The following is a 24,855-nucleotide window of genomic DNA, read 5'->3' on the forward strand; positions in this document are numbered from 1 at the left end:
GAAAAAAACGAGTTACTCCTAGTGGGAACTCAAACACGACTAAAGAAACTCTACGACATCTACAAATCATTCATCATAGATGGGAACCCCATCTGTGTCTCCAAAGAAGTAAAAACTCTGGAGGTCTACTTGGACTCCTCGCTCTCTCTAAATAGACAGGTAAACATCATTGCATCGGCGGCTCCATTCACGTCCAAGCTCATCAACGCTTGCAGACCCTTCTTAACATCGGAGAGCTGCATCACGATTGCCAGAGCACTCATTCTGTCCAGGATAGACTATTGCAATGCCCTCTTTGCAGGCTCAACTGTTCACAATATTATAAAACTCCAGATCATACAAAACAATGCTCTAAGAGCAGCATTGAACATTCCAAATAAAGAGCACATCCCGGAGCGAGACGGAAGGCCCACTGGCTGCTGGTTCGTGAGCGCATTATGCTCAAGACTCTCTCATTTACACACAAATGCCTATCTAACACTGCCCCCAAATTCCTCTCTAGTAAAGTCTCCAAAACTCAATCCAACAGACTCACTCGTGCCGCCCACTCGCACTTGCTATCCATCCCAAAATTCAAATGGCAAAAATGCTGGGGTCTGCAGCTTCCCTGTGCTGGCGGCACAACAATGGAATGCACTCCCGCTTTCTCCAAGGTCCGATTCCTCCCTTTGGTCCTTGCACAGAAGTCTCAAAACATGGCTATTCACGCAAGACCCTTAACCCTAGGACACTACCACACTATACTAATGATGTCAAGCCCTGGCATGTTAATGATAGTACCTTCGGCTGTGTCATGCTTTTCTGTAACCAACAACCAGCCCTATGTGCAATTTATTGGACTGTTTGTTTTGTACCTTGTCTTTAATGTATCCAGTGCCCATATGCCCCTGGGTTCAGCGTGCTCTATAAATGTCAAACTAAATAAATACACAACTTGCACTGTGCATTTAGCAAGAAGGCCTGGCCTACAGATCAGACCACATGCTGTTTTGAGCATGGCTAATATGGGCAGACATGGGAAATGCATGTCAAATTACAATGACCCACAATGTTTTTTTGAGAAAGGGGTGGCCGTGTTCTATTGAAATAGGTATTGTGTATTGGAGACTGTCCGGTGGCAGCTTGGATCCCCCAAGGGTTGAGGTTGTACGAAAGGGAGAGGTGAATTGAGGAGTAGATAAGTGTAAACCGGATGCTCTCCAGTAGGCCTCACCCCTTCGGCATGCTTCTCGCCAAAGGTGTGGAGTAAATTAAAGAGTCTGGTCTATCACTCTCCAAAGGGGCAAAGTTCCTTGCAAAGTAGTTGGTAAAAGGCCAGTTTCTCCCTTCATATGTGAGGAGCAGTGTATAGCCTATTTTTTATTGGATACAAATTGGAATAAAGTACAATACAGTAAAATGATATGTTTACAAAGCTATGCCATTACAAAACCCAAGAAATACACACAAAAATCTTTAGTTAAAAAATTTGACATTTCCTCTTTAAGCTCTTCCAGTTGAAAACCTCAAAAATCCTTGGAAAAAACTTCAATTAAAGCATCCTAAAGGGGTTGGCTTACCAAAATAAAACCCCAGATATTGGCCAGTTAAGGTAGTCATGAAACCTTAAATCCAGGCCCTCCATTAACTCATGGTCTCATTGACGATGTTACACATGACATCACAAATGGCATTGCTGGTGACAATACCAATGACATCACATATTGCTTCACAACATCAAGAACATCATCAACGACAGCAAAGCATTAAGGGCATTGGGGACGGTTGGGCCGCAAGCTGAGCACTCTCAAAAAGGGTGAGATGCAGTGGAGAGCACGTGCTATAGGCCGATCTGTTCTACAAAGGAGTGGAGGGCACTGAAGATCACAAAGGCCACAGGCCTGATGCTCTTTAACGAGGTGAGTCACATTGAAGAGTTCTTCAAAAGTGAAGTAGGGAGCAAGAAAGCCACAGTCCTGAGGCTCTCCAATGGAGTAGAGGGCACTGAATAGTACCCAGCGGCAGGCCAGGCACTCCTCAGAGAGATACGGTGCAGTAAAGAGCAGAGCACCTAGGTGCAAGCCAGGCACTTGCCAATGCACCTCTCAAGATTAAAGGCACACCGACCTGTGTCCTGCCGCTCACCAAAGGGGAGAGGTGCCTTGGCGAATTGACATAAGAAAAGGACGGCATGGAGCATCCAGTCACAGCCCATTACTCTTCAAAGACGAAGTGTGCTGGGGGAATCCTGGTTCCATATACACTGTTACAGATCATAAGTCTAAGTACCTTTATTAAGATTATTCCACTGAAGAGATAATTGTATGATGTAAGTAGTCAATTAATGTCATAAGTGATGTTATTAGTGATGTAATCAATGATACCATTTGTGATGTCATGTGTCCTCACCAATGAGATCCTGCGCTGCGTGAAGTTAAGTTTGCATAGCTATCTTGACTGGGAAGTTACTGAGGTTCTGTTGCGTTAATTGGTAACATTAATGCCACTTCCACTTCAGTTTTTCTGGCTTCTCACAGACATTTGTTTCAACTACTCATAGTAATGTTGCAGTATTTCTCAGCATAATTGTGAACAGCTGATGCGGGGTAACACATTTCGATCATATTTAATGAATCAAAAAATGGTTTCTGTGGTAGACCTTGAATATTCTGGGGAACTCCTGATCCTATGGTCAAGCAATGTTCGATCCATTTGACTATGACGGTCTGAATTTCTTACCATTCAAAAATATTATTTTTTATGCATGTCATTCAAATTGATTATTGGTCAAAATAACTGATTTTAAATTACCATGAAATACCCTGAGGGGATTAGTATTAGCTTTTATTATTATTATTATTATTATTATGGTATTTATTGAGCACTGACCTAGCTACAAGAAGCAATGGAGCACTTTACAGGGGTGTACAACAATACAGATAAATAATAGAGCGCTTTACAGAGCTATACAGAGATATACAACGGTACAGATGCTTAACAGAGTGCTTTTCAGAGGTAACAACATAACAGATATACAGCGGGGGTAGGATACACCGGGGCACAGAAGAGGGAGTGCAACTGTAGGTTGGTAGGGAGGAGAGCAGCAGACAGCATCTAATGAGTCAGGTGGCGCAGGGGTGATGTGATGGCCTACGTGTTGAGGAGGAGAGACCCCTTGAAGAGGTGGGTCTTGAGTTTGTTTATGAATTGTAGGAACGTGGGGGTGAGTCTGATGCTGATGGGGAGGAGGTTCCATAGTCTTCGGGCGTAGGCCGAGAAGGCTTGTTTTCTGGTCCTTTCCTTTTTGCAGTGGTAGATTTCAAGGCTGCATGTGTGCTGGCATCTGGTGGTGCAGTGTCTGCCGGAGATGCTGAGTTTCTCTGCGAGGTAGCTGGGAGACTTTAGGGCGACAGCTTTATAGATGATGCAGGAAAACTTGAAGGTGATTCGTGCGTGCAGTGGGAGCCAGTGAAGGTCAATGAGGGATGGGGTGATGTGGTCGTATCTGCGTAGACCCTTGATGAGGTGTGCGAATGGGTGTAGAACACTTCTCGGAGGCACAAGGGAGGATGACAGGAGGCCTTTGGGGAGGGCATTGCCACCACCCAGTTGGCATAGGACCAGTGCTTAAACAGTGGGTGCTTCCACCAGGAAGTTCTAAAGCTGTCCAGAGGAAGGAAGGGTTTGACTTTCTGCGTGAGGGAGAGCTGATACCAAGCTGTCTGAGTTTTCTTAGCTATGTGTGTCTTGAAGGAGAGGTGTTTGTCGATGTGGATCCTGAGGGACTTGGCGCAGGAGGTGAGCTTGGGTATGAAGCCCTCAGGGTTCATGGTTGATAGCCATGTCTGTATGTCTGGGTGTTCAGTGTTGTTGGTGAGGAGTAGGTCTTGAAGGAGTTGAGCTTCAAGTATGCACTAGACATTCAAAACTGGATCAGCGAGATGCAGGTTTTGAGCCTGTGAATGTCCTTGATGGAGTCCATCTTGAGGTATAGCTGTGTGTCATCTGCGTATTAGTGGATATGGATGTTGTGTGTGGCTAGAAGGGCTTCCAGTTGCTCCATGTATAGATTGAAGATCACTAGGGAGAGGCTGGAACCCTGTGGGACTGCACAGGTGATGGGTAGCATTGGCAATTTAGAGGAGTCCATCTGAACAAACTGCTGGCAGTTGGTGAGGGAGGACTTGAACAGGCATAGGACAAGGTCGCTGAGCCCCATGCACCGATGTAGGGTGTCCGTGAGCATCTGGCGGTCTACTGTGTCATAGGTGGGAAATTGGTTGAGTAGAACCAGGAGGCATGGGTGGCCCTCGTCAAGGATGTTGAGGGCGTAGTCGACCACCTGTAAGGTTGTCGTCTCCATGCTGCATCTGTGTCTGAACCCGGATTGCTAGATTTGGAGGAGATTGTTAGTGTCGATGTATTGCTGCAGTTGCGTGGCTACCGCTTTCTCAATGATCTTACCTAGAGGGGAAGATGGGTGATGGCGTGATAGTTACATAGGTTGTAGGGATCCAAAGTGGGTTTCTTTAATAGAGGGAGGATTTGTCCTGTCTTTATGGTCGATGGAAATATGCCTTGAGTTAGGGAGCTGTTGATGATCTCCAGGTAGGGAAGGAGAGAGTCTTGAGGATGGATGCTGGTAGGGTCTTGAGCACGGATACAGACGATGTCTGTATATCATGTGGCTTTGAGGGTGACCACGGTTTCTACCAGGTCCTCTGTAGAGAGTGTCTTGAATGTTTTCCAGGGTGTGGAGATTTCACGAGGAGAGACATGAGGTGACTCTGTGGTTGCAGAGCTGGTGTCTATGTCCTGGCAAATCTTGCTGATTTGGTCAATGAAGAAGGTGTTCATGGTAGTGGATTTTTCAATGCAGTGTGGTATGGCAGGGTCGGGTGCTTGACTGCTTTCAAGAGGGCTCTGCTTTAGTTGTCAGCTTCTGCTATGGTGTTCTGATAGTAGGATTGACTAGTTGTTGGCGGGTTGCTCAGAGTTCATTGAGGAGCGGCAGATTGGATGCAGTCCTGGAGTGGTGGCAGGTTTTCTCTTGTTCCTTGATGACTCTTATGCAGAGGTTGAGTTCTTTGGTGTACCAGGGTACTGACGGTTTCAGTTTGCAGGTGCATTGTTGCAGAGGCGCATGCCAGCCGATGGAGGCTGAGAGGGTGGTGTTGCATGCTTCTAGTAGAGAGTCGAAATTCGGTTGGGGGTGTTCTGTCCATGTGAGGTGGAGGTTGCTGAGGTCTTCCATTAGTGCTTAAATCAGGAAGTGCTTGAAGGACCTGAAGGTTTGTCTGATGGGTTTGTGTGGGGAGTGCTTGACTGGGGTGGTGTGCAGGATTTTCAAAGGCATGGCCAGGTGGTCAGACCAGTCAAGCAGGATAGCAGAGCTGTAGTGCAGGAAGGAAGTGCAGTGATGATTAGGTTGAGAATGTTACCTTTCTTGTGCGTTCGGTCTTTCATGTACTGTGTGAGGCGAGGCTGAGGGTGTCGAGAAGGCTGAGGAGAGCTTCCTTTATCGGTTTGGTGGCCTTGATGCCTGGGAGGTTGAAGTTGCCTAGGAAGATGCTGTTGGCATGAGTGAGGGACAGGTCGGTGAAGTCTCTGATGAAGGCAGTGTTGGGTTTTGGGTGGTCTGTAGATGAGATGGAAGGTGACTGTGTCTGTTGGGGTTTAGAGTGGGAAGTGGCAGGGAAGGACTTTGAAGGAGCCAATGTTGTCACTGTCAAGTCTGGTGAGGGTCACAAGGTCTTGTGAAAGACTGTGAGGCCTCCGCCTGTCTTGTTCAACTGGTCTCTGTGTTGGATGCTGTAGCCATCAGGGACAAGGACATCTAGAATGTGGTTGAAGGTGAGTGTCTGTTTAATTTGTGTAACCAAACAACACAATTTATTGAAATTAAATTTTCATAAAAAAATTGGAGTATGCATAATACAAAAAGATGCAGTTTTGCAAAACTATGAGTTTGACATTAATATTAAAATAAGTGCAGTTCCAAATACCACCTCTTTTAACCAGAAGTAATATGATGAGGTGCAGAGTAATTACTGTCTGCGGTATTCCTCAGAATAGTGAATTATAATGAGTAGAACTACCTCATGACGCAACTCCAATATTTACTTCCCCAAATGAAGTCGGGTAAGAATTATAAAAACTCCCCAGAAGTGTTTAAAATATTTTCCTGCATGAAGTCATCTAAAGGGGATGAGGAAGTGAGCATTTGCAACTTATTCTACTTCAGGGGTTAGATCTAGGGATCATGGTGTGCCAACCAGAGACTCAAGCTATATTCAGTCTCTTTCTTCTTGTGCCCTGAAGTTCCTCTCCCTATCTTCTTCCGCCCCTTCCTTGATCTCCTCCTACTCTTCTCCCTCTTCCTCTCACTCCACCCACCTTCTCTTTACTCGCTCTAATGCTTGCACCACTCTCCCTCCTATTTATCTTTCACTCACCTACCTCCACCCTACCGATCTTACTTCATCCTACTCTCTCTCCCACTGGTGCTCTCCCATCATCTCTCCACACTACCTCTACGCTTTCCTCTTCACGCAACCACTTATATCCCCTCCCCACAAAACCACTACTCTCTCCTCTTCACACTACCAAAACCTCAACCCACCTTCTCCTCAATCATCCTCCTGTCACTCCCTCCACAACCTCTCACTCACCCCATGCCCTTCCACTGCCCCTCACTCACACATCTAACACGCACAATCACGATACAGTACCACTTTTTCTCATCAACCAATACTTCATATTCTCTGCACATTGCCTCCACACTCCTTTCCATCATCCTTCCTTCTGCTGGTCTCTTAGGTTGCAACCTACTCCTTCTCTGACCTCAACTGAACAACCCACACCTTCCGATTTACTATCCTTCCCTCCCCTTTCTGCCCCTATTGGTCCTCACCTTCTGGTTCCCCTGGCCAATCATGCCTGCTCTACCCTGCCAAGGAGGTGTTACAATTCATAAAAACGGGTCTAATACCCACCCCTTCTTTCATGTTGATCCTCCAAGGATCGGCAATAGCGGCACACTGTTACCACCATTCCAGTCATGTAATGTCCTGTTTGGAAAATTTGCAAGCCAGTATTACATGAGCCCGGTCCTGCAACATTGCAGTGAGTATGTCTCAAAATGGATTGGAGTGCTGCATGGGTAAAACCGCTGTGGAAGCCGCTTTGCTGGTTTTCTACTCATCCGCAACATAGACCACAACAGTTTTTCTCTTTCTCTTCTGCAGCGTGTTAGTTTCTTTGGCACCTTGCACATTGGTCGAAGTTGTTTTTCTACAAGAAACAGAGACAACGTGGCCAATATTGTGTGAGACATGTATGGGGTGTTCAACAGTGGTATTGCCCACACACATATAGGCACTTAAAGAGGGGACAGGAACTGGTATGAAAATATATATAGTTTAAGTGTCCTGTAGATATGCATATTGGCCTAAGCACATTCGCATCGCGCTACGAGCCTACTGCCACACTAATGATGACTACGCTGTCATTTTGCTTTATTCGCCATCTTGGATGCAATGTTCAGTTCCCTGTTCATTTATGCCTTTCTCACTCTGAACGTGGTGGAAGACCGCGGCATGAACCTTCTGTTAATTGCCAGGCAAGAATGCACATTCTCCTGAGCGCTTTGTTTGTCTTACACTGTACAACCTTGAAGTCTCTGTAGAAGCATCGCTAATCTATAAATTAGGTGCCTGCCTGTCTCAACCATGTTTCCCCACTGAACCATCACTTGTAATAATGTACAGCTGCTACGTGCTCCATTAGAGAAACATCCTATTCTCAGGCTTAAGAGCAGACTGACCTTAGAATCTAGGAGCAATACAGATAAGCTGTACAGCAAATGTTACCTTGTACCAGGGAACACAATATGCCCCCACGCACTGTTTTGCCCTGCTCCCAGACAGTACATTGTCAATAGGAGGACGGCGGGAAATGCAAACTGGTTGCTTTAGTAACATTACCCAAGTGGAAAGGTCATGAACCCTATTTACCCTGTCACATGAGCGGGCTGGTCAAGTGTTTGTTTCAAATGTTATTCTGTTTAGTACATATGTATGTAACTTTGGTTGTTCGGGACTCTCTCCCGCCACGGTGTCTGTACGCATGCATCGTGGGGCGCTGAGACCCCAGTTGGGCTGAAATAAATTATATTGTAAACCTTGTGACTGGCTATTTCCATTTCTTTATAGTAAGCCTCATTTTGTGGTCTCTCACTGGGACTCCCCCAACTGCCACCTTTCCTCTGGTAGACCTTCCACCACAGACTACTAACTATGTCACACAAGTAAGGAATAAAAGGGCCAGGATTTGCCCTGATGTGCACTGGTATTGCCCCAGAACAATGGGGAAAAAAAGCTGAATGCGCATTTTCTGCACACTCGCCATAGTACAAAAATGATGAAGATGATCATACCGAACTATGTGAGCGGGGGTGTCCCCCGCTTCCCTAGTTCAGCATTATGGGCTTCGGGGGCTGCAGGGGTGTCCCCGCATATATGGAAAGTGAGGGACAAATGAAGCGATTCCGAAAAGCTCGAGTTTGGACAGTTTCTAGAAAATCATAGGTGGTCATGTTGATTAAAGCACGGGGTATTCCCGTTCAGTACAGTCTATACTTTTACTGCATACAAAATGTAAATGCACAAAAGGCTTATTTTTATAACAGGCCTACTTGTTTTCTAGAGGCTGCTTGATGGCCCATAGGTAAAGAAACATAAAGCGACAAACTCTGACGGTTCCACTTACTCCAGACCATTTTGCAATGTATTTCCCTGATGAAGCAAGACACAGAGCAGGAAATTCTCCTCCCCACCCCCCTCATGTTCCCCCGCTCTTTGAAGTACACTCAAAGCATCTATGTCTGCATCCTATTTTGATGCAGGCAGGGAAGCTGAGGTCCCTATGGATTTCTCCTGCTTTATTAGTCCACACAAAAGCTAAATCTATAGCGATTTCTGCAATGACGGCTGCCATGTCATGAAGTCCACAATTACTAATGCGTTTCAGTAAAACCAGGTTAAGTTCCATGTTAACACTATAGTGTTCTATATAAGTGTAGTTATACACTCAACTATACAAATTTGTTCTCAAGCAAGACATTTGATTAAAAAAAAACTGTAGATATCAGTATCATTTTACAATAGAGAGCAGGCTATTTTCTGTCTGAAGACGTCATATAATTATATCCTTTGCAGTGATCATCTGGGAGCAAGGCACAGTGGACAGTGTCATACACAATGATGTTAAGGCATCATACTGTGGGCCATCACTGGTCAATCCTTGTATACGAGGAGCAAATTAAATTTAGAAACAAGTCTAAATGATGTCATATGGTTTCCACTGACCAACAAAAATGGGCAAGACAAAAGTACTTGAATAACAAAAGATGAATTAGGGTCTGTGTCCCACTAAATAAATAACTAAATACATATTGGGACAACATAACAAACAGTGGTGCTGAATGAAACTAAAGCTGCAAGGATGCTTCTTCTCTAGCTGCAATCTGTGATATCTACAGAACTTGAAAGGGAAGTGTCTCTCGGGAAGAAAAACTGTCCAAATAAATGTTTGCTGCATTTTTCTCAATCCCTTGACTTGTTTCGTCCCATGGTTTTACATGATGACAAAACAGGTGAAGAATACAGTTTGGTTGAAGCAAACCGAAAAAGAATTCCAAAATTGCAATTTCTCTCTCGATTCCTCCTGTTGGTTATCAACCAAGTCTTTGTCTCTAGCGTCTGTAACGTAGGTGATGATGGTCTTGTGTTGCTAGATGATGGTGGTAGGCATCCTCTTCTCAGGTCTCAAGACTGAGCCGAAGCCTGGTGGATGCACAGCAGTCGGCTGTGTTTTGGAGCTAATCTGGCCCATGTTACATACCACCGTAAAACAGGAGGCCACCCAAGACTGTTTCAGGCCCTGGATCTCTGGCTCTCTATTGCCCAATATGGCTCTCCTCCTTGGCACTCTGCCGCATGATTCTTCCTCCATCTGCCTCCTGATCTTCTCCTGTTACCTCCTCCTAGTGTTCTTCTCCTCCCCCCTTGCCTCCAACCTCCTCGCCGAACTACTTTCAGCACCTCCTTTCAATGTCTCCAACTCATGCCAAAAGCCTGCCACATCCGCCTCCAGGTATCCTCCTCATTATCTCCCCCTACAACCTCCTCTTCCCTCATATTGGTTAGCCAATCCTCCACCTTTCCCACTAATAGCTCGATAAACTGTGACCCTGTTCACTTAATCTCCCTCTTCTTCCTCCTCCATTCTTAATCACAACGAGCCAGCTCCTCATTGAGTCGTTCTTTCTTCCCCGTTCGTCCTCTTCTGCCCAAAATCCTATCAAATCTCTCCTTACGGGTCCCTCTCCTGTGACCTCATTTCATTCTCATCCCAAGCCCTCTTTGTCGCTCTTCAGCTGGTCTACTGTGATGATCTCTCATCAGTCGTCAGTGCCTCTCTCTTTCCAAATCAGTGGGCCTTTCTAGTCCCTACTCTCTTCTGTACCATTCTCTCCCTAGCTCTGAGAATCCCTCAACTTCTTTCTGTTGGGTCTCCCTTACCGCAACCTTTTGAACCTTTCCTTTCCCATACTTCTGGGTCTACTTCCCCCAGTCAGCTGGGACTAGTTAATTCCACCCCTCAGGGTGTATTTATCCCCATTCCCTTCCGTCTCTCCTCCATGCTTCTAGCCCTTCCTTACATCAGTCTCATGGGTCTCTATTCTGGCCTTGTGCCTCCTGCTTATCTAAGTTTCCTCAGTCTTCCCTCTGGCTGTCTGCTTTCAGATCCAGTTCACCAGCTCTTCCTGTTCACCCCTCCAACCAGCTCTGAATAAGTGTTCCCCCTAACTCTTACAGCCTTTTGGTGCAGGCCCTGCTTTTTTAGAGCTTTGTGTCTGCCTTACAGCCTCCTCCTGATCAGACGTGTTAGCTGGGATGGGGACTGGCTGTCGGGATCTTTCCCTGGAGATGGCTTACAGGCCAGATGTGGAGCGTGCGATTGTCTCGTCCCTCCCGTGGTTAGCCCTGCCTCTGCCTGCTACCCAAAGGCCCTGCCCTCCAGCCTATCTCTGCGGTAAAGGAATTCAGGTGTGTCTCTTCAGGCAGCTGTTGTAGATATTGGCTGGTGGAGCCCACCCTTGAAGAGTGCTTATATTTCTGATATGGGCCTTTTGGCTGGTTTGTCCCTTCGGTTGGGCAATCCTCTCTCTAGTTGTCACACTCTGCTCCTGACTCTCGTGTGGACTCCCTTAGCCTACTTGTTCTTAACTGTCTGAAAGTGGAGGCATTTTGCAGTGGCTGCCTCACTACCAAACATGTTGCCTGTCATAATGTAGGCTTCTTATTTCTTTCTGTCTGTAGATGTATGTGGTTATAGGTAAAAGGGTCAAATGGCATTTTTTCGCGTCAAAAGGACCGGAAAAAAAGGGTTGAATGCATTTTTTTTATGGGGGGTTCCTCCCCAACCCCCTGTTTTCTTTAAAAAAACATTTTTTTTAACTATATTAAATTTTAAAAAACGAAACATTAAAAAAATGCATTCGAAAAAATTGTTTTCGATCCTTTTGACTTTAACTTTTTGTCATTCGATCCTTTGAATTCGATCAAATGACTGGACACCGATTTATATGGGTTTCATGCACCAGTGTGAGGGGAGACGAGTATTCAGGCACTACTGGTTCCCTTCTACTGCCGTTCCTAGAATCCTTTAAATGGTCAGGCGTTTCTATGGTGGTCCCTGTCCCCTGTGTTTGGCTTGGCAGGCGTAGTTACGGTATCCTACCGATACTGCCTTTGGACCGAGCATCACAGGGCTTATGGGAGCATACAGACCGATTGTGACCAGCAAGTTCAGGCAGGGGGCTTTTCGTCACAGGGCGCTGGATGGTCTGCCATGTCTAGACCTGCAATGTCCTGTTCACTGTGTATATAGCAATGCATAACCACTTCCCCACCCCTCCTCAGCTCCCATCCCATCTATGTGCTTTGTAAACTGTTCTATACAAATTGTACAATAAATATGCCTGTCAGTGTTTATATGTAACTAAGCACTGATCACTCACTGTAACAAGCGCCACGATGCCTTCGGGCTGTTGCGCGCTCTACAAATATGAATGAATAAATAACTATTCAGATGAACTGCACAGCTTCAGTGATACCTTAATGAGCATGACATGACTTGAGATGAAAGTAAAGTGCTTGTGGGTTTTACATACTCTGAGACCTGGAACCATTTCGCAGCAGGTTTCCCAAATCTTGTTGTGGTCTTGTGAGCTGTTCTCTTCACTCCAGTTTCCCACCTGATAAATTCCTCCCAGAGTTACTAGCTCGCTCCTGTGAGATTCGGAAGAGAGACAAGTTGTTAGTTAGAGGATTTCAGGTAATTCGTTTGAAAACACCTTTTATCCTTTTTAAACAAAAACCTATTTCAATATTAAAACAGGTTGGCACCTCTCAATTCCCCCCCCCCCCTTCGTCCAGCTTAGCTCTTCCTCGTGACTCTTTTTACTTTACAAAGTCTTTTAAAACTTTATTTTCAAATGTAACACCAGACACCTAGGGCATGATTCTGAGTTTGTGCTAAAAGTAGTGTGGAAAGCTGAAATTCTCTCCCCCCCCCCCCCGAACCCCCGCAGTTTCCAGCACCGCCATTCTAAGGTGGGTGGAAGTATTGAAGGGCAGATGCTGTGCTTTCCTGGGAGAAACATGTGCATCAGTGGCAGCACGAGCATTTCTTTAAAGACTGACCATTTTCTATTTTGCGAAAGTGTCCTTAAGCTTTCAGCAATTTAGAAAAGTAGTGCTGCATTCTGGGAAATGCTATTTTTAGACTGGGAAAAGGCTGCCCTAGAGGATAATCACACCTCAGAGGTATTGTAGTTTATCTCCTTTTTTTACATGCAAAGTGCTTTTGAAAGGATAATCCCCTCACATTGGCTGCCCTGCATTCCTTATGGTTGCTAAGACGGTTGTCAAGCAGTAATCAGTCATATGCAAAAGTGTGGCTTTGATACCAGCCCGCAGCATTATCACTTATTCGAATTATACAGAATACTATGCTTATCATGAAAGTATTCAACCTTTATTCCCATATGCCCCACTCTCCCTAAGTCCTCCAGCATTAACTGGGCCCCACTCTCCCTTACTCCTCCACCATTAACTGGGCCCCACTCTCCCTTACTCCTCCACCATTAAGTGGGCCCCACTCGCCCGTTCTCCTCCACCACTAACTGGGCCCCTGTCTCCCTTACTCCTCCACCATTAACTGGGCCCCACTCGCCCGTTCTCCTCCACCACTAACTGGGCCCCTGTCTCCCTTACTCCTCCACCATTAACTGGGCCCCACTCGCCCGTTCTCCTCCACCACTAACTGGGCCCCTGTCTCCCTTACTCCCCCAGTCTGCTGGGACTAGTTATTTCCACCCCTCAGGGTGTATTTATCGCCATTCCCTTCCGTCTCTCCTCCATGCTTCTAGCCCTTCCTAACATCAGTCTCGTGGGTCTCTATTCTGGCCTAGTGCCTCCTGCTTATCCAAGCTTCCTCAGTCTTCACACCAGCTGTCTGCTTTCAGACTAACTGGGCCCCACTCTCCCTTACTCCTCCACCATTAACTGGGCCCCACTTGCCCTTTCGTTTGGTAATCACCATTTCCCCATCTGTGCTCCTGCACCCAAACCATTCTCTGCTCACTTTGGGTGGCTTGCCCTCCAGACTCCAGGGAAGTGTGTACTCATGGGGCACAACCCATGAACCTGGCTTTTTCGATATTCCCATTGGGCGCAACCCATTTCTTTATGTGCTCCCTGCCGCCCAACTATGTTTGCTGTGCACCCCCCAGCCCCCGTCTTGTACTACTACATGGTTCTGCCTAGCCCCAGCACACAGTCATGGTAACCACAGAAAGGTTGTCTGTAGCATCAAAGCCAGTCAATGTTTACCCACTATCAAATAATTAAATAACCGAATCAAGCAGGGTGGATTAAGCAGAACTATGAGGCCAGGCTCTCTGTACATATAGCACCATCCACTGTAGCTACTGGAGAGCAGGTTTCTCTGGATCTCACAGCTGGGCTGCATATTAGCAACAGAGCCCTGGGTTGAAGAGCAGCAAGAACATCAGAAAACAAGTGGCTACTTCAACTAAAAGGGGAGACAGAATGGGACCTAAGAGCCAGCAGCTTTCATGAATTTGGAGATGTTCTGCAGTGGATCTCAGAGTGTTTGTCATGGAGATCCATAAAGGGCATTGCGTTTATTCACACCCACCAGTTTGTTCGATGTCATTTTTACCGAAAAAATAACAAAACACATTGAAATATATAGGTGGGTTGGGGGCAGTGAATAAAAGAGGTTTTGAGGGGGTAGGCGAAGGGTACTAAATATAGCGAAGGAGGTTTGGGGGACCACCTCAGATATTTTTTTAAAAATTAGATGACTTTTCAATGTCATGTTTTCAGTATAAATTACATCGAAATAACACATCGAAATATATAGGGAGGCAAGTGGATAAAAGGGGTTGGGAGGGGTTAGGGGAAGGGTGATAAATATAGGGAAGAGGGTTTGGGGGACCACCTCAAATATTTTCTTAAACATTCGATTCGTTTTTCGATGTCACTTTTTCAGTAAAAATTACATCGACATAACTAATGTTGGCAAAGGGACATAAAACCCATAAAAGAAAACTTGCAAAAATTTACAAATAATATCATACCCAATATGTGATGTGATAAGGCTTAGCCAGCCATCCCCTTTTCTACCGGATCCAAGTGTAGGCATTTAGTTGGCTCTCCAGGAGCGCTCTGTTTGAGAACCGTTTAGTAGTTTTTTGAGGCCCCTGGATAGAGGTAATTTACCTTTGTTTCTGGAGGACCTGGAAGTGTCCAGAACAGCACCACACCTTGTTTTCTTACCATGTGGCATCGTCTAGCTCCCACAGACTTCCCTATCATGTATGGTGGAGTGCCCAAGAGGGTTCTTAATATATGTATCCAATGACATCATGTATTCCTCCATTCATAGTCATTATTTGTTCCAATTACCATTAATGGGTGTAAATGATGAACTCCAATGTGTTCATTGCTTACCCTGGAATAATGTACGGCGTTGAATAAACCCCAGATTCAAGATCATGTGTAAGGATGAAATGTTTCATCCATGGAGCCTTCACCTGAGAAAAGCAAACACAAAATCAGAACATGCTTGTATTGATGGCAGATGAAGGAATCGCAGCACACGTAACTTGTTTGATAGTTCATCAATTTACCAGACAAACGGCACGAGAGTCTCTGAAATATGTATTGTTGGGCTGTTTCAATTCTGTATTATATGACTGACACAGAAACCTAAAGTGCATCTCGCCATCACTTACAGAAAATATTAGTATGTACTCTAAACCAATATTCAAGAACACAAAACAAATTAATAATGTATTGCATTACAATCAACACATCATACTACCTATTTCGCACATTATCCTTTCAACCTTATGTATATTGCACATATCCATATAAAACTTTTTTAATCTGTACCCTTGCTAGTAGATAAAAAAGTGTCCATCATGATATATTGCCCTGTTGGCGTAATTGCCGTAATCTGATGTGTTGCTTGATCCTCACCCCAATAATATTCCATGAACTAAAACGGTGAAAGAAATTCTTCTTTGACTCTACCAGCGTAGATTGTTTCCAGTATATCTTACAGATTTCTATAAGGAACGTAGCTCTTTTACCTCTCATTATAAGTCGAATAATAATTTAATGAAAGAGTTGCAACGATTACATATTAGGAGACTGTATGGGATACTTTGCAGGCATCCTAGTGTCTGGACATCACTACTTGGTTGAATCTCTCAAGACTTAGATCTCAGATAGGACTGGATTGATCTCTTCCTGTCCTACAATATGATGAATTTCTAATGCTGTGCTTTGGTTTGTAATATCTTGAGATCTTCAGCCAGGCGACAATCAGCAAAAGTCTTTGCTGGCCACCTGGGCCGTCCGTGCGTCCGTGCGTCCGTCCGTGCGTCCGTCCGTCCGTCCATCCATCCATCCATCCATCCATCCAACCATCCATCCATCGCTGGCAATCATAATGTGTTTATTTTCACAGAGGCCCCTTTTATCAATCAGCAATGCTCTGGGGAACACCACTCATTCATTTGTTCTCATCAACCCTGAGGGTTCGGCAATGAAGTACAATAACTCGTTCTTTAATTTAAAGGGGAAACTATTTTGCTTATATCAATGTTTAACTTGCTATTGCAAGGCAACCTCTCGCTGCATGGACGATCACGTTTTTCATTCTTTCTCTTGTCTCGCCCTCTACACACCCCACTACACACCTGCTTCCCTACAGCCAGAGCTCCACCCCATTCTTTCATATCTCCGCTCTGTAGAATGCTACATCTAGCCATGCCTGTGTGTATATATACATATGCATATCCTTAGTGCTTTGAATATTGAGTTCACTTCTAACATTACCTGCACAGTTTCCAGCATTGTTTTAAAGAAACACATTTACCATTTGCAAAGATTTAAAGAAGTGGAGAAAAAAATCCTGTCAAAATTATCTATTTTCATTTAATTAATTTCTGAAAAAAGACGATATGGGCAGGTCTGGACAAAAACAGTACACTCTATGCTTTGGTGTTCTCCCTAGCAAGTGTATATTGTATATTATACAGAAGACCCGTTTCTAAAATCTAAACTGTTCAACAAAACCAGAGGAGGATAATGTCAAACGTTCAGTATAGGAGCCTACCAGTCCAAGTGAAATGGTAAAGAGATAATGGCAGTTTATACTAATATTCAGTTAATATTGTGGGCAGGGACTTAGCTGGTAAAATAGCTCAGGGATTGACGCGCTTTAGATCTGTGCACAGTCTGAAATCCCAGATGATCTCAGCAGATCTGACTCAGCCAGTCTTCCTTCTAAGGGCCACACAGTGTGTAGTATTAAATTGGATAATAAAATACCTGTCATTATAGCAATCATCCCTGCTTTTGGGGGTGGACAAGTGAGGTAACGCCCTGCCGTCCCGAGCCTAAGGTAGGCTTGGGAGAGATCCAAAGGACAATAACACCCCTTCGACCCCTGAATTTGAGGATGATCGCTATTAACACGTTGGGACTTTAGTCCAGGGTGCTTATAGATTTTTGGTTAGGTAATTTGCAGCTGTGACTAATGCGTGTGCCCAATCTCCCTAAAAAACTCCAAAACAAGATGGCCACCCTGCTTAGCGTAATATTTACTATTTCTTTGTCCATGGCTAGGAGTGGGCATGATGATGAGGAGCTGACTCAGAGGACTGAGAGGTAAGTGGGAATAAGTGGGGGCAGGTGTGGGGCTGAAGCAGGCGGGTATATTTGGAGTGGTGGGAGAGTGGGGAAGGGTTGGGGACAGCGGTCGAGTGAAGGAAAATGGTAGACATGAGGACGAGGTGCTGGTGGCCAGATGACAATGCAGGTGATTACTGCCAGATTCCATCAACATTCCTGGCCACCTGACTGGCCAGCACCTCTCCTTGGGTGCTAATATAGCACTTGGGCAGGGACGTCATTTAGGGGTCACCAGGGTTCACAACTGGCCTGGTGGGTCCCCGGCCCAGTCCCCACCCATCAGGGTGAAGGCTGGGCCAGGGAGGAGCACTGGAGCTGACTGCGACATGTGGCACATGTCACATTACACAATCATCCCCAATACCTTCTCCCTTGTCTTCCTCGCAGCTCACATACAGGAACTAGGAAGCATTCACAGGTTCCTGGTTCCTGTTTGTGAGCAGCACAGAGGAGCGGAGGGTGGCCTGGAAGGACAAACCGAAGCTGCAAGAAACAGGTAAGAATGCTTTTATTTTTAAATATGATGTGTAATCTGTATGTGTGAAGTGCATGTCAGATGTATGTATGTGAAAGGTGGGTGAATGAGAAGTAATGTGATGTGATGTTTGTTTTTGCATGTTCTGGGTGGGTTGGTGGGTGCTTGTGTAGAGAATGCAATGAGTGGATGTAAGAGAAGGCGTGAGTGACTGGTGGGTGAATGAGTATGAATGTGATGGTGTGGTTTGGAATATTCTGTGTGGGTGGGTGTGTATCTGTGTAGAGAATCCTATGAGTGGATGTAAGAGAAGGTGTGAGTGACTGACTGGTGGGTGAATGCTTATGTAAGTGATTGTGTGTTTTTGAATGTTCTGGGTGGGTGTTTGCCTGTGTAGAGAATGCAAGAAAATGTGTCTGAGTGAGTGACTGGTGTGTGAATGAGTATACATATGATGGTGTATTTTTGAATGATCTGGGTGGGTGGGTGTTTGCCTGTGTTGTGAGAAACCAGAGGATCTTCCCACTGAAAGTCCCCCGAGATCCTTTGTTCAGGTGGCCAGGGAAGGGTCATCGCCCTTAGATCCCAACCCGAGCGGCGGACGTGTGACGACGGATCACCTGGACAGGGGGTCCTTGGGTACTTCGGAGGGAACCCCCTCAGGTGACACATGGTATCGCCCTTCTACCAGTTACCAACAATCATATACCCCCTCTCTCTTTCTGGTGTATTTTCAGAAACACACCACCCCCCTCCCATTTTCACACAATACCAAGAAGAAGAAGAGGTGACCTAGAGGAGTAATGATTTCTATCAAGAAACACACTAAGACAAAGAGGAAAGACTTTCTTATTCTGACAGCAGTTTGTCCGGTTAATGAGGACAGGCAAGGTCAGGCAGACCCAACCCTGACCAAACACCTGTAGACAATTAACCTCTCTGATGTGTACAAAAAAGAGACTGCAGGGGAAAGGGAGTCAGTTGCTCTTGGGAAGCCAGGAGGGAGGCTGTAAGTATGAGTCCGGCAGAGGATCCCTACCTAAATCCCAAGCACTCAGACAGCGGCAGCAGGGCTGGAAGAAGGGAAGCTGTTTTGTGGCATCCAGCAAGGGAATCCTTCTAAAACCCAGCCTAAATTGTCATCTGGACCAACAGAGAGCGGCACGCTCGAATGCTGGCCCGGGGTGTCTGAAGGGCTGCAGCAGGGTGAGGGAGCCAGAGAGCCAGACTAAGGAGAGCTGCTCACAATGGGTCATGTCCATCCAGTACACGTTCCTCTGGGGCATTAAGGAGCAGAGGAAGAAGTGCATTCTGGGAACCATAGTGCACTGCCTCCCAGGTGAACAACAGAGTTGGGAGGGACCAACATATCCAGAGGCATTAATTTCCCTCCCGTGTGAACAAAGGAGTTGGGGAGGATGGAGGGGCAGGTGGCGAGACCCTGACCTCAACCCAGAGATCCGTAGGAAGTTGCTCACCAGCACCATGCCAGCTGGGTGAGTCTTATGACAAAAAAGAGAAGAAACCCGGTGAACGTATGTGTGGCTGGAGCAGGAACGTGAATATTGAATTGAATTAGGAAACAAAGTGACAGGTGACTGTTGCATTATGAGACTGGCAGTTTCACAATCTCACAATCTAAGGTTGTGATTAATCCCGACAAAAGGGGACGTTAAAAATGTGTTTGCTTTATGAGAAAGATTTCTTTGAAAGTTTCTGATTGTGTTATGGAACTACCGAGACCAAGAGACACTGGGGCAAATAACATAAGAGAGAGCTGAAGTAAAAGTCGAAGTGGTCCTGCGGGGGTCTATGAAAAAAACATGTGCACTCGAAAGTCTTCGACATCAGTGAAAGGTCCGAGCCCGACTGAGGGAGACCTGGAATGTGAAATAAGTTAGGGGAAGGGAACCCCTAACGAATGTGAATGAAGGTTGGGGAAGGGAACCCCTGCAAGTGCTGTGATTGTGAGGTCCGAGCATAAGCTTAGGGCAGGCAATAGGTGTCTTAGTTTAACTATTATTGTTTTTGGACTAAGACTGGCTAGGACTGTTTTTTTTTATTTTAAATGGTAGAGTGTACTCCCATTCTAGTTTTATGGCAAGTTAGGAAGTCCCCAACCCATTTAAAAGTGTATATTAAACACCCTTGAACTTGCTCTTTTGTGTTGTGTCCTTACTTGTGATACCATGGGTTAATCACATATGGGGTTAGCAGTGGGATGCAGCCCAACTGAGAAAAGTTGGGGATCCCATCAATGTAGAGACCAGAACCTATTAAGACCCTACACCTTACCACTGGGGTCAAAGCAAAACCCCAGTGACTGCAAGTCTCCCACGGGTAACACCTGCTTTCTCTCCTGAGAAAAAAACCCAATTTCCCTGACTGTCACGCGCTGAGGCTACTGGTGCTTGTGGAATCACTGGAGGAAACACCTCCATTGAATGTTCCATTATGGCTTGCCTGTTTCTGCATCTGCGTTATAGTCTTTTCCAAGATGGCTGCCGCCGGGAGGTACTTGTTTCCTTTCCTTCCGGCTGTCGGCGCGTAGCAACCCAGTTGATCATTCTCTGTTGGGTGCTTATATGCTTTGTTTTCCCCTTACGACTTGGACGTTTCGTCATTGCTTTCTTTGTGTTTCTTTCTGTCTTTGCTTTCTCATGTTGCCCATCCTCCTCCGCGGCAGGCTTTCTTCTCCCTGTCTATAGCTGCCTGCAGCCTCTCTCTCCCCCCTCTGCAGCTCGCGGCTGGCGCTCTCTCCTTGCCTGCTTTCACTTCCTTGGCTTCTCCCACCTTGCTTTTGCAGTACAGCGGTCCTGCATTCTCTCCGCTGTGGTCCGCTGGATCGCTTACCTTATCCTCGGACTCTGGCTTCTTGTTCAGATCCACTGGCATCTGTTGCAACTGGTACTACCCTGTTCTCTGCATGTCTCGAAGGGTTCTGTGTGTACTTTTCATCTGAAGTCCGCTACCTCCTGGGAAGCCGTACGCCAGGATCTGACCAGGACACTTACCCATCTCCAGACCTCTCAGAGACTATCTCACCTACCGATATCCTTTGGAACATTCTCTCCTGCTACTTCCATCTGCGACTAGGGTTTTTTTTACAACACAGGACGCTTTTTCCCCTATTTGGTTATCTCAGGAGAGAGGTCACAGGCCTTCCAGTACGGTATCAGGCCACTGTAGCTTCCATCTAAGGTAGACCATACCTCCACAAAAAAAAGGATTACCGGATCCGAGGAGGGAAGAAGTTGCCTACTCCAAGTTCCAGCAGTTCAGGTGAGGAGGAGGAGGGATCCTTTGAAACTGACTCAGAAGAATCCGAGATTGACAGTTTGCAACACCAACAAATTGAGATGGCAACAGCTGAGCAAGTCCAAGAGTTAGTAGCAGTCATCCAAGGACTCACTCAAGAAGTACAGAACCTAAAGACGGAAAACGCCGTTCTCTGCCAATTGGTTAGGGCTCGTGAACACCATCCCGCAGATTTACCACCCATGTCCCTTGCATCTGGGAAGTTCGAAGGATCCCCTAAAAAAGTCAAGGAGTTCATAGAAGCTTTTTTGGTACACTTCACCCTCAGGGAAAGTACATATGCCTCTGAACACGCTAGCCTGGGGATCTCCACTGGTAACTGGCACGAACTCCGTTCTCCATGACTACGGGGGATTTCTCACTCTGCTAAAACAAGCCTTTGAGTAGCCCGAGACCTCCTTCATCGTCTGTGAAGAGCTACTGGATGTCAGTCAGGGGAGTGCTGAGTTGCTCACATATATCACTACTTTCAAGCAATTAGCCTCCGAAGCCGGCTGGCCTGAACAGGCTCAATACACCATACGCCATATTCCGACGGGGTCTGAAAGAAGATATAAAGGACGAGCCTGCCAGAACACAGCGTCCACCCTCATTCCCAAACCTACTATCGGCAGTCCCCCAAATCGACTACCGTCTCTCTGAACGGAGGATGGAACGAAGAAAGGGCCAGGGCTCTTCGAGTGCACAAGAACACCACGCACTTACAGGTCATCAGTTCACCTCTCGCCAGACTAGAGATGAACCCATGCAAATAGGTACAGCCCGAGCTCCCCTGACCTCTGAAGAACGGACACGCAGCTGTGAAAAGGGCCTGGGTCTGTACTGTGGCCAGAGACTCATTTCCTCAGGGATTGTCCCAAAGTGCCACATAGACACACGGGAAACGGGCAACCTCAGTCCTAGGGGGGACGGGATACTGAGGTACAAGTTCAAGTCCCTTACATCACTCTCACTGTGCCTTCTCCAGACAAACCCGAAGACTCTTGGCTTATAGTGGTGGCTATCCAATACAAGGTTGGTGAACGTAAGATTGACTCTTTAGCACTCATTGACTGCAGTGCTGCCGGCAACTTTGTCGACACCATATGGGCTGAAAAGGTTGGACTTCGCTGAATCGAGAAGAAAGAAAATCAAAAGGTGGAAGGAGTGGATGGGAAGCCCCTGAATTCCGGATTGATCATCCATACCACTGAAGACCTTCAGGTATCTGTTCTCTAACACACAGGAATGTTGCAGTTTGACATCATCAGGGCATCCCATTTCCCAGTGATTCTCAGAACCTCTTGGCTTCACTAGCATAATCCGCCAAACGATTGGACTCACAACCTGCTGGGTTTTTATTTAGTTTATTGCAAGCAGAACTGCCTTCAGAAGACTGGTTACCAGACGGTCAAGGCGGTGGCTACCACTGAATCCTCAATAAGAGTGCATTGTCTGCCTGTGGAAATAACAGAATTCCAGGAAGTATTCGCAGACAAGGTTCCCCAAGACCTGCCTCCTCACCGTCCCGAAGACTGCTCCATTGATCTGATTCCAGGGGCTTTGGTTCCCTTTGGGCAGATGTATTGATATTGATATTGATATTTTATTTCTATCACGCTCATACACAAGTGTTTCAGAGAGTGTATCCCCTATCACTCAAGGAAAAGAAGGTTTTACAGGAATACCTGGATGCTAATCTTGTAAACGGACAGATCCAACCATCCCGCTCTCTGGCTGGAGCCTCACCCTTCTTTATCCTCAAAAGGGATTCCACGGAATTAGGGCCATGCATTGACTTTAGGGGTCTAAACAAAGTTACCATCAGAGACAGATACCCCATGCCCCTCATTTCCGACATCCTGGAGGCAGCACAATGGGCAGTCATTTTTTCCAAACTTGATCTAAGGAGTGCGTACCATCTTCTTCACATCCGCGCAGGAGATGAATGGAAGATGACCTTTCGGACTCCATTCGGGCATTTGAGTACAAAGTAATGCCGTTTGGGCTAGTCAATGCCCCACCGTTTTTCAATGGTTCATGGACCGACTTTTCTCCCATATCCTGTTCCACTTCATCATAATCTACCTGGACGCCATCCCGGTGTTCTCCACTTCCCCACAGGACCATCAAGCTCACCTGAAGGAGGTTCTTCTCCGGCTTCAGTCCAACAAACTCCTGGTCAAACCTGAGAAGTGAATATTTGGGTGTCCGCTATCCCATATCTGGGCTTCATCCTATCCAACCAAGGCATCATGATGGACCCCGAGAAGGTCTCAGCCCTTCTCGAATGCCTCATCCCAACTTTGGTGAAGGAAGTGCAAAGATTCTTGGGACTGGCTAATTTTTACCGAATATTCAGCCCCGATTTATCCAACATAGTGTTGCCCATTACCAGTCTCCTCAAGAAGACGGCAAAACCCTTTCAATGGACAGAGGCAGCGGAGAAGGGGTTGAGTCACATCAAGGGCCTTTTTTGCTCGCCTCCCATACTACGCCAACCTGACAAAACGAGAGCATTCATTGTGGAAGCGGTTGCATTCTCTGCTGCCGTAGGAGCAGCGCAACTCCAAGAACATCAAGGAGTAGAACTGTTACGCTTCCCTGGCTCCCACAGAGGCGTCGATCTGGACTGGACTGCTGCGGTCTCCACCAATGTGACGTGTAGGGCCGAGATGACGGACTGGATTGGCCCGCCTAGCTTCGTTTGCTTGGCCCGTAGGAATATTCTTCTGCAAGTGGAGAAAGGGAATTAACCACCCATGGAGTTGAGCGTAAATCCCCCCACCCCGCTGTTCTCCCCACTGATCACCTTGGATGTTCCCTCTTATAGTCTCACCTGATGATTTGAAAAGATGAGCTCTCCATCCTGCATTGAGCGCAGGGGGGTGTAGATAACCAGTTGCTTCACTGGCTAGAAGGAATTGGTGAGTTCCAGGACAATATTGACTCCGATATTCCCGGCAAGACGCCGTAAGTATGTAGTTCGTAAGAGTTCAAATGCCTGACTTTCACTCTTGTCCGATTCCTTGCAGGTTGCAGCTTGACCTTACTGAAGAGTTCCTCGTGGCAACCGGTAATGTTCTGGTAAGGATTTGTATTATCCAACACAGTTCGATAAAATAATGTCCATATGTAACCTGGTGCTTTCTCCCTTATTCAGGCGCTGAGAGAAAGTATGAAGTCTCGGGGAATGATGCCTCCGGCGTTAAAATCAGGTAAGTCTTTTGTGGTGAGGAGGGTTCCCCTTGTTAGTCCCTTGTTTCACCTTGCTGTCCTTTTGTTTCCCCTTAGGGGCCGGGGTTCGGCTAGGATGCAGTGGAAGCTGCGCCGACCCGTGAAGAAGAATAGTACCCCCTTTGGTAAAATCAGGTAAGTCTATGGGGGGTATTCCTCTGTGTATTCCCTTGGCTCACCTTGCTGTTCTTGTCTTCTCCTTAGGTGCCGGAGTGTGGCAGTAACATGCAGGAGGATGCAGTGAAATGTGAAGATGCTGCGAAGGCCGGTGAGTTCAGCGCGGCGCTGCAGCAGGCGAGGCGACGCGCTTAAAATAACTTCTTTCTTCCAGCTCGAAGGCACGATGGATCGGGAATTCAGGTAAGGATCAAAGGTATTGCTCTTGTTCTAACCTTTTCTCCTTCTTTCACCCTTTTGCTAGGAGCTCCAAACTCGAGGCGGGTGTGGCAGAAGACTGGATGCAGACTTGCAGGCATGGTGAGCGTTATGCTGCTGGATGCAGAATAA

The 24,855-nt window shown here is 46.4% G+C and overlaps 1 protein-coding gene across 3 annotated transcripts in view; it reads right to left on the minus strand.

The window, feature by feature from the left end:
• Positions 1 to 24,855, minus strand: part of DAO (D-amino acid oxidase) — a 431,100-nt gene that overhangs the window by 57,438 nt on the left and 348,807 nt on the right. For all 3 annotated transcript variants that reach the window (XM_069619457.1, XM_069619455.1, XM_069619456.1), the window contains exons 8-9: positions 15,087 to 15,169; positions 12,218 to 12,335 (exon numbers count right to left, since the gene is read on the minus strand). In XM_069619457.1, the coding sequence (XP_069475558.1) occupies positions 12,218 to 12,335; positions 15,087 to 15,169 (201 nt within the window). The remainder of the gene's footprint in view (positions 1 to 12,217; positions 12,336 to 15,086; positions 15,170 to 24,855) is intronic.

Source organism: Ambystoma mexicanum, chromosome 10 (assembly GCF_040938575.1).
Source record: "Ambystoma mexicanum isolate Mex_15411 chromosome 10, UKY_AmexF1_1, whole genome shotgun sequence".
NCBI lineage: Eukaryota > Metazoa > Chordata > Amphibia > Caudata > Ambystomatidae > Ambystoma > Ambystoma mexicanum.